We start from the raw sequence: 14,055 nt of genomic DNA on the forward strand, positions 1-14,055 counted from the left end.
TGCAGCCAGTCTACTGGAATCTTTTCTTTTTCATAGATGATATTAAAAAGGGTGGTCAAAAGTTGTTCTCGCACGAAGCACTTTGAAGCAAGTAGTCGACGATTCATTTCTGAATGGTTCATCAGTATGCCGGTGACTTTGGTGTAATTTCACGAAAAATATGTTGTATTACAGTCTCCGTTAAGTTATGGTGTGATTATTCCATGCTGAAGTCAATCTCTTTCATGGAGGAAAGCACATTATAAATGTAAATAATGTTGATAAGGTTGAAACTTAATGAATCTAAATGCCATTTGACATGATACAAGACAATGTGCATCTCTAGCTATCGCGTCATGGTGGCCAATTTCCTAAACTCAAATTTCATTTAATATTTTGAGAACGGCTGGAAACTTAAAATAACAAAACTAGTGAAATAGTTCATCACTCGAAATTACATCTGCTGCTGCCTTGCTTTTTCAGTCTCATGGAGCACCTAGTCGATTGTGGGCCAGGCTACCTATTTGAGTATAGATGAGGAAACATTCAAAAAACTCCTAATGGAAATAAAAAAGGAGATAATTATCTAAAACGTCACCGAAACGATAATGCTGCAAGTGCGAGATCTTGCATGAAACAACAGATAAAGAAATAGACTCACTCTGTTTAAAAAGCGATTTATCCTTTTCGCATAATATTGACCAAATCTAATGGACAGAAAAAGTTTTAAGCAGTAAAGGAAATACGACAAATCACATTACCATTAATTTAAATATTTCAAACTGTATGTTGTCTGGTCCCAGATTTTGGCCGTGCTTTACCTACATCAAATTGTAGCAAAGTTTATTATCAAAGTCAACATTTTTCCTAAAATGATAAGGAAAATTTTAAAGTATGTATAACAGGGGAGCATTGAAGCAAATATATACAATCTAGCTGTTATGTGAGATACTTAATATACCCACTTAAAATTTTGTAAATTTATAAACAAAAAATGAAAGGGAAATTTTATCTCTGACTCATTCAATTTTTGCTCACTATAGTAATGGATTCCTCTGTAGATAAGTAATATTTATTGCCGATTGTTCAATTTCAGTTTTAACAAACATATTTCATATTTGAAAATGATTTTTTTTAAATTGTAAGTTCCGTAAAAATATAGAAGTACACCTATGATTCTGGCAAGTTCCGGCGACAATTCTGACTTACTTTATGAAATATAATCATGTTTTATACCCTTTGCACTAGTAGCACCCTCGCATTTAGTGAGTGAAAGGTCAAGAAGGTTAAATTGAAAATACGTCTCACTGTCCCCAAATTCTTATTGCCACTTATATCCAGGTTAAATGAATTACTTTGAAAAGGGTAAACAATTATGATCGATTCCGTTGTTTTATAATGCCGAATTCAATGATGAAAAAGACTTTCAGAACAAAAAACGTCTTAGTTAACCATGGTTGTGAATGGTGAATATCGAAATATTAATTTGCACAGAATTAGACAGGCAGAAAATTCAAAAATATATAATCGTTATTTCAGTACAATGAGTGAAAATGTTGGAATATAGCTTACAAAATTCATTTAAAACATTGGAACCTTGTTATGAATGATCTTTAAGCAACATTCGACACATTGATAACTTCTAAGAAACATAGATAAACAAATAATTAATTGTAAATTACCATCCATAATAATTTATCTATCCCGTAATAAAATTTTTAGGAATCTTTTGGCAGTGCCTTCTTGAATTGTGGCTTGGCTATTCTTTCAAAAATCTTGACTCTCAAATAAGAAAATGCTCAGTAAAGTTTTTTGCATTGCTTCCAGTTGCCTAGCACATAAAGCTGGTAAATAATTGACTCTTCATATATTTTAATGTCTTTTTATTTTTAAATTTCTCAGAAAAATTATTTTCTTGCCATTTTGCTTTCTGCTATTTGTATTGAATTTCACTTATCTAATTACTCAATTTTTGGAAGAAATCGAAATTTTCATTTACATACAGATTTTGGTGTACTTAACAAAATTAAACAACAATTGGCTCATCACCAAGTAGAGTTTTCCGTAATTTCATTTTGTCATTTGATGCTTAATGTAATTAATTCTTATATTTAATATGCTTTAGCAACATATGCACAATAATATGCAGTTGGTGTCTGAATCATAGCAATTTGACCCATAAAAATTTTTTAATACAGACCAAAATGCGAAACCTGGTGATGTAGACCTTAGTTTTAACCATATACTGTGTGTATACAATATGATGACACAAGAAAGAACTAGGATATTTCAGTGAATGTAGCGGAGATTTTAGGTGAAAACATGAATGTAGAAAATATAATTGTTATATAAAGGACTATATTGTAAATATTGTTATTTCTAAAAGGCACTGCATTGAGACCGAGTCTTCTGTTGCTAAATATCGTAGTAGTTGAAACGACTAGAAAAAAATTGTCCAAATTTAAAAAAATAATAAATTTCATCTTATGAATTTCAAATTCTATAAATTGAGTCCATATTAAATTTAGTAAACGGTTACGTTAATAACCTATTGATATCCTCACATTATTTAATCATAATACATTCTTTTATAATTATATCAGTTCTTCAGTGTAAAATAATAAATTGGAAATTATCTAATAAAATATCCATCTATTAGAAACTTTTAACATTCAGGCAACACTGTTGAAAATATTTCAAAACAGATACTATAACTGGGGGCAATCCAAATTCGTCTCACTAACGCCACACAGTGACAAAAGTCAAAAACTCTAGCTTTTATTTAGTTGAATTGACTTCCATAGTGGCGTTACTGGTTTTAATTTACGACCCCTTATCTTTTTTTTGAATACAATATTTTTTGTTTTGGAGTTACATTATGAACAGATTATTTGTATTAATTGGACATTTAATACTGGTTTGAAATTAATTCGAAATTTGGGATAGTGTGATGACATTGCATGAGTTTATTTGCATTTATATCAAATACTTCTCATCATCTTCATTATTTTAGATAGCACTCTAAGATGTGAATGTGTTTATTTCCATAGGGGTCTAGTCATTTACTCCGACGGATGTCTGCTACAAAGTACTCTTTAAACTACGTTTTAAACTTTTGTTTAACCAAAAACTGCAGTACTTAAATATTTTGATTTGAAATTTATTTATTGAAAATTTATTATGTGCACGTGAATCGACTAGCAATGCAAACAGTAATCTTGATGTCAATAATTATATTTTTATCTAGAACTATACAAATTCTTATCAAAGTAGAGTTTTTCAATCTAACCCTTAAAAGTGATGAGAAAATATAGGGCGACGTTTTCAATTAATAGCTTGAACTTAATCACCATCAGTGTCACATATATAATTAAAATGTGGTATCAAAGAAACAACAAAATGAAAACATTGCTATACACAGCAAAATGAAGAAAGGACAATTTAAGTACCTACTTGGGAATATGTGTGGAAATAATATGAAATAATAATATTGGATTTTATTATCACCATTTACCCATCCTGATGAGGAAAACAGATACTCAAAACAATACTTGGCCGTTACAAAATTCTACTTCAGCGTATTTCGTCTATTTTTGATTAAATATTTTATTTAAATTTTTCAAACTATTGCTCCATTTTCTTAGGTGTGAATTATTATATTCGAATTTATTCAAATGAGTAGAAAAAAGTATTAATAGTTTCGTAAAAGTTTTATCTGTATTTGATATTTGTTTGTAAATAAGCGAACCCAAAAAACGGTTAATAAGAATTCAATTCAGCGTTTATTTACTAACAAAACGGTATTTTCAAACTCAGCAGAGATGTATTTAGTATTCGCATTATATTCCACAATTAATGTGACTGAATTCCAGCATCTTAAAAGCCTCATTATTTTATATATTCAAAAAATTATAAATATTGGAACCGCAGTGTGTTATACGAATAAATCACATAACAAATCGCAAAAGTTTCTGTTGATTTACAAAGTTATTATTGTTTTGAAAATGCAAAGAGTGTTTATTTTTCCATAGTGAATTAAAAGCGTCAACATCTATTGGAACAAAAAGTTTGTCTCGACGTTAATCGTAAACTTTCTGAATGCAATTTGGTCGGGGTCTAATCAATTATCCTCCTACATCATGCTCGTTAAACTGGTACCGAAGATTTATTTCGAGTTACTGAATTGCGACACGCGAAACGGATATGCTATACAGAAAAAATAATTTTTAGTCGAGTTTGAAAATGGACAAATTAATTAGAATTGTTCAGCACAAAATATAAATAACTTTATGTAAGATTTGTGTGAAATTTTTACTGTAAGTTCTAAGTGCTTCGTGTCAACGTTGCATTTATTTCACTTCGTTTAATTAGTGTATTTTAATTCAGTTGTCTTCATTATTCAAGTTAATAATTACAAAAAATAATATGAATCTAAATTAGAGATGAATTTTCGGTTTATCAAATGATTACTACGACTTTGATACTTAAAATAATATTTAAAATAAAAAATTTTTTGGGATACATTTGGAAGTTATATTAAAAATCCAATCTTTGGAACTATATAAAATTATGCCTACTGGGTAATGAATCAAGAATAAAATTCATTTTGCCAACATCATAGACAATAATTCTCATCCGTCACCATAAAACTTATTATTTTCTTATGAAATTTCCTATATTTCCACGAGTCTATCTTGCAGTTTCGTGAAAATGTCTGTGATACTTATGGAAAATAACGTTTCCATAAATGCATCTATTAAATGTATCACAAAAAAAACATTCAGTAATGATAAAACCTTATAATAATTTTTTTTATATCTCTTTTCTGAGTGTAGAAGATTTGTTCACTTTTTAATACACGTTTGTCCGTGAAAGTAGTTACAAAAACAAGAATGTATAGATAAAAATATTAAGTATAAAAATTGGCGACAATAAATCGAATAAAGAAAATTAGTCGAAATGACATTCTCAATTTAAACCGTTAATTAGGTACATATACCTTCCTAATTTACAATTATATGTTCCCTTATTTCGAATAATTATTAGTTGCGTTTGGAAACAATCAAATATATTGGGTTCTCACTCACTGGATCATGCCTATCAAACCAGTTATTACCAAATCTACGGGAAATTAAATTACTAGTTCTCAGCGGCGATTTTTTTTATGTTGAAAAAATGCTCTACTGTTTAATTTAATATCTTACTGACTATTGATGATTGAATATTTCTCAGAGGTTTCTAAGATTACAAAAAAATTACAAATTTGTGGATACATTTGAAAACAATTTTCCGTTAATATTATAAAATGCTGGGAATTTCGCTGTTTTTCTAAAAACTATGGAAAATATGTGGTTTGCAAACACAAAATAATTAACACGCCTTTTTTTCTATGAATATGGAATATTGAATTATGACGTAAATGGTCGTAATAGTATATAAAAATTATTGGTAGCTACTTTAATGTTACTAATAACATTTACATTATCTATATATATATAAATGAACCTTATTTAATATGAATTACACTTTATAATTTGATTACATAAAATTCAATTTTATCCTTTCATTTTTCTTAGTTAACACATCTCACAGTTTCCAATATCTATTTAAAATGACTATATAATATACTAACTCAATTTTTGATATGATGGCGTTGAATAAAGTGATAAATTTTCCACTTTTTTAATCATTCTTTGTGAATTTCGTCTAGACGGAATAGTAAAGCTTTGAATTGGGCTAATGCTGAACGCTCGTGAACAGCTGATTGCCCCTCGTGGACTGAAAAGGACCAGCATAGCCGAAAACGCCGTTAGAGAAAGCAAGAAAGATATACGGACCGATTAGTTGGTGAGATAGAGACGATTGAGAACATTCAACCCTGATTATACACGCTCTTAGTTCAGGTTAAAGTGATTTACATACAATTTTATGAGTGCGGAAATTTGAATAGAAATAAAATTGATGTATTTATTATAAAACTCACCTGCTATTGCCATCCAAGGATAAAATGTGTGATTCGTCTGTTGATGGATCTGAGTACCAACGGGTTGAGAAGATGATGAATTTAATGAACATGGGTTGTTCCATGAAGATAACGAATTTGACGTCCTTCCTCCTGTTGCTGCTCCGGGACTAGATGACGGATCGCCACCAACAAGTCCTACCGATGAACCATAACCCACTCGAGAGTCTGGCGTACACGCTGCAGGACGCACGGGGCCTGTGAGACTATTTGATAGATTTGCACCGGCACCTGAAGTTGCACTTTGCCAAACGTCTTTAACTGCAGCAGCAGCTACCACCGAAGCATAACCGTTTTGATCCGCGTTTCCTTTTGAACAGTCTGATTTTGTCGTTGACGAACTATAATTTACAGAGTTTTGTTGGCCATCCGAAGAAGAAGAATATAATTTACATGCCGCAGCTACCGAAGCATCGTACGGAGAATCTTGAGGTGGACGGGCTTGATGTAAAGAATGTGCATGATGATGTTGACTAGAGGCATATGGAGACATACCTAAACTAAGAGGAAACGATCTGTAAGCAGCTGCCGCAGCTGCACTTTGGTGATCATGATGATGTGCTCCTGTAACGGAACCAGTTCCCTGATGATGGTGGCTTCCGTAGAAGCCACTTTGTTCGAAATATGAGTTCATTATTGTCGCGTTAATTTTGGCTGATTATCAGTTATCCCTCAAAAACTGAGGGATGTCTATACTACTAATTAAAAAAAATAACACAAGTTCACTAAGTTCACAATCACAATAAATTTCTTAATTTCTCACAGTCAAGCACAAATGTCACTAAAATAAGACATCTTCGTAATGTGTATTAAAGTAGTCACTAAATATGGAAACAGTCATTCGATACTAAAAATAATGGTTATTGTTACGATGTAATAATAATAATAAAACTGGTTAATAAAAATTCAGTTTACGATAATGTTGAGCACGAGGCATATACACCGCGCGAATGTCTGATCCGGAATGCACACACTATATCGCGGATCGGAACCCACTGGAGAGCTCCGGAGAGCAGAATCCGGCCCACACATCCCGGCCCATTCGCCGTCCTTCTTTCCCCTATCCTTCTCTCTCTCTTACTCTCTCGCGCCGTCCCCACTTCAACACCGAGCACGCGGCTATAATTGCCAGTTCATTATTACGGCTACCTGTATTTGAAAACCCTTGAACACCTCACTCTAACAAAGATACGGGTAATTACACGAATTTTTTTTCTCCCATCCACTTTACTCTTTTCAATAAAGTAAAAACCGTATCAATATTCATATGAAAAATCACTATAGAATTGTTTTTTGTTAAAATAGTTACATAATAACAAAAATTATATTTTCCAATAATTTCTAAAATTAAATAGAATGAATAACCCTCAAAGATTTCACAAGTAATAAAGTTGAATGTATGGTAATAATGGAAGGGATCATAAATGGACCAATCGCAATAGTATTTGTTACAGTGCTGGCGCCCACATCAAGCATTGCGCAAGTAAAATATATCCCCTAACGACTGCCAGTTCAGAAAACGACCTCCCCACCTCAAACGCTATCTTTGTCGCTCTCGCGACGTAAGCCATGCTGGTTGCGTGTCGCCCTCTGTCGATCAAGTACTTTACTCATAAACCAGATACTTTCAGGCATTCATACGAGCAAGATCAAAGAAATATATTTGTGTCTCACGTAATTGCAAAGTTAATTTCATGTGACTAAATAAAAATTTTACAGGGCGATTCAGAAATATGATACATCAAAATTTCAAAAAAAAGTTTATTTCATCTTTAGAACAAATTTTATGATATATGAGTATAGATGATTTTCTTTACTTTAGGTACACTTAGTAGATAATTAATGATTGATAACAGTGATATTAAGCTTCGTTATTTAATATAAGTATACATTTCATTAGGTTAGAATATTCAAAGTTGTCATGTGTCTAAATTAAAGTTTACTTAGAAATACCAATGTAAAAAATGTATTATTAATGTAGAAGAAATAACAATGGAAATATAATTCAAATTGTAAAAAGTCGATAAGTGTCCATCCATAATCCATAATTTTCGAAATTATATACAATTTTATACAATGTAAAATATCGGCTTTCCACTCAGTATATTTTATATGCTGCTTCATAGATTAATAATTATTAATTTACAGTTTTTATTACCATTAAAAAAATAGTCGTTAAAAGTTCTCTTAACAAGCTATATCAATGTTTAACCAAATAATGATCTATAAAGTCGTAAAGATAATTCTAACAAATCTACCGACTACTGAAACATAATTATGGGGTAATAATATGGTCGTAAAAGTACAATAAAATTGTGTTCGGCAATACTAATCCTTATGGCAAAGGTAAAGAGGAGGTAGGCTTTCTTAAACGTCAAATTTCGGTAATTTCAATATGCAAGGAGGTAACATAGTTGTAAACCAACGTTTTACTGCCATTTTAGTGCTCGTAAATGTCAGTGTTAAAGAGAAAAAAGTTTATGGTCCTCGCACATTGTAAAGCTGTAAACGTCACTTCAAAAAGCGTGCCAAACGCCGTAACAAATTTATGAATAATATTTATATGATTTGTTTATGTAAATAAACGACCACAATAAAAATTTTACGATATTGTCGGAACGTAAACAATTATATTTAATATAAATAATAATATGGATAACTAGGAATGAATTCATTATGTGTTGCTTATAAGAATTCCACATTTGTTATCATCGGGTTATTTCAATAATTATTATTATAATTGGTATATTAGATTCTACAGTTTAGATTCTATTTCAAGCAATAATTTTGAAAGCAGACGCGATATCGTAAGATAACTCGTAAAAAATGGGAATTATCGAATTGGATATCTCTAGTGAAGTACCTATAAATAAATTTGTAATTTATGTAATTTATGAAATATGTTAAAAATATGTCACAATACTATTGGGATATTTTAGTCACCAGTAGTTTTTCGAATAGTTCGTCATCAAATGTGATTCGTTCCAAAAGTATTATCTCTGCGGAAGAGGTTAACAACGATCATCGCTGTGGTAACTTTTGAGTCAATTAGGTACTCCAGAAAGATCTTTCGAACTTTATCTTATTCATTTCCTCAGATTGTACACTAATGATTTTCCATATTTCTTCTCTTTTTTTTTTTAATGATTCTTCTTAGTAAGCTTTAAAATTTTTCCGCATTTCGGGACAGCATTTGAATCTGTAATAATAATTCATATTGGTTATCGTACATTTTATAAATCGTACTCTTGAGCTTCAAGTACTTTTCTCAATCTTGTACAGTTGATAGAAGCTTTTTAGTTTCTCGATGTTTATATTTCCACAACAAAAAATTGTTCTTAATGTGTTAAAAACTGTTTGCATTCAGGACCAACAATTTTTAGTTATTTTAATACTTAATTGATTTGTCGACTTTTCTACTGAAGTATTAATGCGACACTATGACAGTAAAGGAGAAAGCTTGCTTAGATGACTATTGGTCAAATAATCTAAGCGAGACAAGATTTTATGAAAAGATGGTTATGAAATTTAAACTCTTTGGTAAAAAGCTAATTACTTCTTGGCAGCAAATTGCATTAGATTGAGAATGCCTTTAATTATAGATTTGAGAAAGTGGATAAACATCTTGTTTCAAAAAAGAGCTTCACTCGTAATCTTGTCCTTAAGCTACTGCTGAAAGATATACTCAAAGAGAAGCCACTGATTGTTTCCTAGTAGAATGAATCGCTTCAAATCGATGATTTTAGCAAATAAAATAGTTTCATCAGATATCCCATGCAAAGAGATATTAAGATAGTGGATAGCAATAATCACATGTATCTAACTTGTTTTTGGAACAGGAGAGAAAATATAGAAGCTTCATAACATGTATAAATTTCATTCAATAGTAGATTTATTAGTATTGTAATGTTTCTGGGTATCCCATCATATTATTACTTTTACACAATATTCATCTATAGATAGAAGAAATATAAACATTTATTATATCTAGGTACCTATATCAAGAGAATGGCATTACGAAAGAGAACACATTTCAAATTTGTTAATTTGGAGTGAAATAATTTAAAAAATTATGAATATAGAGGGAAATTAATATAAATTATATGAACAATTATGCTTGAATTAATTAGAGAAAAACATGAATCTTATTAAACATACTAAAAGGGGGCTGCTTTCTCCAAATAAATCCAAACGAATAAATTTTTAATAAATTTTTATTTTTAAATCATTATGCAAATTTTCAAAACCAATGAAGTCTCATCCAATCCAATTTTTCACAATATAGATCTGCATTAAAAGTTTTCCGGGGCTTAGCACTTCAAAATGAGCCTACTGGTGATTAATTTTGAGGAAACCGCTGTATTGTGAGTTGGACTATCATATAGGACACATTCTTATTCTCCACTAAGCAAGTGATCAAAATATGGTTCTGTATGGTGTCGTGGAATCAATACGTTGCATGTGATGGCTTTATTCTCACCGGACAAATTAAGACGGACACAAACACCTGTTCTGATGATTTTTCCAATTTGCCTTCAAATGATCTTAATTGGTTAGGGATGCTTCAGGGGTCCTCCATTATCTGATATGGACATTCTTCCACTTCTGCCTTGAGCATACTGTTGTCTAATTTGTTGGTTTTCTTGATCGGTAGAGAAATCAAAATTACCAGATCTGAATTAAGCTTCCAATATACTTCAATAAATGTTTTTCTTTTTGGGTGTTTTGTGTCACTACCCTTGTGAAACTCAAAAAGCATACAATGTTCTTGTAGTATTTGGGTTGCCATTTTACACCAAATTGCAAAAAAGTCTAGTATTCAATTATTTAGAAGTGATGAAGCTACATTAACCTTAAAACATATTTGACACGACTTGGAAGTCAAAAATGAGCTAACCATTGTCAATCAAATAAGGGCAAACGCAGAAACCACATTACTTGGTTAGAATTTGAAAAATGATCAGAGTGCGTTCAAAGTTGGACAATATTTATTTAAATAATTATATAAAATTATGAATCCCAACGCTGGCCATCGATTTATTATGTTTTTATTCATAATTTATATTCAGAGAGAAAGAGAAATTTAGGTTTCAATAGCATTTCAATTGAAACTTCAACTACAGCATATGTATGGATCAAGTCGCTTGTATTTGTGTAGTTATGTGGTAGTTGATTTATTGATTCATATAATTATTCTGATAAAGAATATTCTATCAAAAAATCTTATACGTCATTTACTATCTATAAGGGTATTTAAGAAAATAAGAGCGATTGTAAATGTTTCATTGAATAATCTGAGTGATTATAATATTTTCAAGTTATCATCTTTCTCTGTGTTTTATGCTGTTTTGTCGAATTAATATGTTGAATTGCTACTCTACCGTCTACTGAAACTAATACATATCTGGTTAGTGATTTCTTTTTCTCTCTACATCAGCACAATAACATCCCTCTGGCAAGTTAATGCTCATCGTTTGATTAGGACTACGAGTATCCCAAAATTTCAATGTTTTATCCCAAAAACCTGTCATTGACAAGAATAATTTGGGGCTTTTATACAGTGGCATGTTTTAATTGAAGCTTGTTTCATCGCCACTTGAACTACTTGATTATGTTCCACAACTTTGGAATCTTCCATAGGGATTGTGTGTGCTGAGAGTTGTATTGTATAATCAATATGAAATTATATTTTTAAATTCAAAAAGTCTTTGACCTGTAAGGTATTTTAAATGTTTAACTTTTATTTATTGCTTGTGATTAATGTTAACTTATTCTACTTATTATTAATTATTCATATTTGTATGTTTTTGCTTGGCTTACTTTAAGTTTTACGTAAATTATTATAACTCGTATTTTGCTGGTTGCAATGATTATGAAAAATATTATTCATATTCTATCCACAAGTATCAACTTTTTTGAATAAAACATTAAATATTATAGTAAATACCAACTTTTTAGTGTATTCTTTTCGTAATTACACATACTTATACATCTTGGACACAAATTTTTCGTATACATTTTGGCTGCTTCTTGGCTTGGCTTTATCAATAGGTATTTGTACTGAAATACAATGAGTTAAAGCACAGCTTCAAGAAACAAATGATGAGTTTACATTCAGAAGAACAAATACCCTTAAACGTACGGTAATATTAGAAACTTCTAATTAAATTAATGGTTACTTAGTACTTTGCCGTCTACACCTTGTTTCACTACCGCTCATGATATTTCTCCAAATTCAAATATCCTGCAATTGCATTTTATTCTAAGAAAATAGTTTCTTGGATAACTGGATGATAACTATTGCTCTATCATCGATTCCGATGAATTTTACCAGATTTTCGATTTTCACTCAATTTGTTTCTATATCTACTAACATATATTGAAAAATTCTTAGCCTACTATAGAACTAAACAAAATTTAAATGTCAAAATATTTTATTACTCAACATATTCTCGTATTCAACAAAAAACATGTTTCTTCTTGCTCTACGAATCAGACTTCAACAGCTTTTATTAACTCCTCGTTGAAAGAAAATTTACGACCTTTTAAACTTTTTTTCAGTTGAGTAAAGAGATTATAGTCGAATGGAGCCAGATCTGGTGGATAAGGGAGGTGTTCTAGTAATACAAACCCTAAGTCTCGAATTTTCTGCAGGGCAACATGAGATTTGTGTGCAGGGCCGTTGTCCTGCAAAAACAAAAATCATTTGGATAGCTTTTCGCGTCTTTTCTCTTTAATTTTTTCCCGTAGAGTGGTCAGTAGTGTCGAATAGTAATCTCCAGTTACTGTTCTACACTTATCCAAAAAATCAATCATGATTACTCCATGGCAATATAAAAAAACTGAAGCAAGAACTTTTCCAGTAGATTTTTGGAAACGAAACTTCTTAGGTCTTGGAGAACCAGAGTTTCGCCATTCCATCGATTGTTGTTTTGTTCCTGGATCGTAGAAATGTTGCCAAGTCTCATCTATAGTAACAATTCGGATTAAAAAGTCTACATCGTTTTCAAATCGAACACAGATCGAACGCGATGCTTCTACCCTTGCACGCTTTCGGTCAACATTCAAACATTTGGGGATCCATTTTGCAGCAATTTTTCTCATGTCCAAATTGACGTCAACTATATGATGAACGTGTTCGTATGAAATATTTAGTACTTCAGATATCCGTTTTAGCCCAATTCAACGGTCTGATAAAATAATGTCAAGAAATGCATGGATATTTTCGGGGACCGACACAGAAACTGGCCTTCCCGATCGGTCATCATCTTCACTGGAAAATATACCTCTCTGGAAGCAGTCCAGTTTTTCACAATTTCGGTGGACATATTTTTTCTTTTAATTTATTGCTTAACTTTGGTTTACTTTTTTGACGTCAAACTTTACACTGACCCTTCTAACAAGTTATTGTTCGTAACTATGATAACGCAATATTTTGTTTATGCATGGAACTGGTCTAAACTAACTAAATATCAATAAATCCTCGTATATAATTTATGGGCCTTCTCTATTATCCACGTTCTTTGAACCAGGTTAGGTTCTATTACCTTCTATCTATGTTCACTTTTTGTTTGCTTATGCATAACTTCTGATTACTTTAATAAGAAAACCCCGTTAAAATCCATTCATCATCCTTTTATATCCACTTTCCATTTTTTTGTTTCTACTTCAAATATTTTAATGATAATTTCTCACAGTCGGCATTGCGGACACTTTTACGGCTGGTATAATTATCCAAGATTCTATTACTTAAACCTTAGTAACATACAATGAAGTTACTGAGAACTAAAAGCGTCATACCAAAGATTAAACAGTCTCTCCAATCATCTTGTGAGGCTCTGAACAAAATCCAAATATTGGCATGGGACTTGAATGGAAAATGAAGTAGAGCAAAATAAGATGACGCGAAAAGCAAAATGGATCAAACTAGATACCCATCTAGAAGAAGGTGAAGATTGCTTGTAAAATCCTTTAGGAACGACTACTTACTACTATATGAATTAAGGTTACATTAGTGTAATAAATAAACGGGTTTAAGAATTTATTCATATTAC

The 14,055-nt window shown here is 31.1% G+C and overlaps 1 protein-coding gene across 3 annotated transcripts in view; it reads right to left on the reverse strand.

The window, feature by feature from the left end:
* The window catches only part of LOC130442970 (homeotic protein ultrabithorax), a 381,554-nt gene extending 374,576 nt beyond the window's left edge, over positions 1 to 6,978 (reverse strand). For all 3 annotated transcript variants that reach the window (XM_056777389.1, XM_056777390.1, XM_056777392.1), the window contains exon 1: positions 5,963 to 6,978. In XM_056777389.1, coding sequence (XP_056633367.1) covers positions 5,963 to 6,635 — 673 coding nt within the window. In that variant the 5' untranslated portion in view covers positions 6,636 to 6,978. The remainder of the gene's footprint in view (positions 1 to 5,962) is intronic.
* Between the last annotated feature and the right edge of the window lie 7,077 nt (positions 6,979 to 14,055).

The sequence above is a fragment of the Diorhabda sublineata genome, chromosome 4 (assembly GCF_026230105.1).
Source record: "Diorhabda sublineata isolate icDioSubl1.1 chromosome 4, icDioSubl1.1, whole genome shotgun sequence".
NCBI classification, from domain to species: domain Eukaryota; kingdom Metazoa; phylum Arthropoda; class Insecta; order Coleoptera; family Chrysomelidae; genus Diorhabda; species Diorhabda sublineata.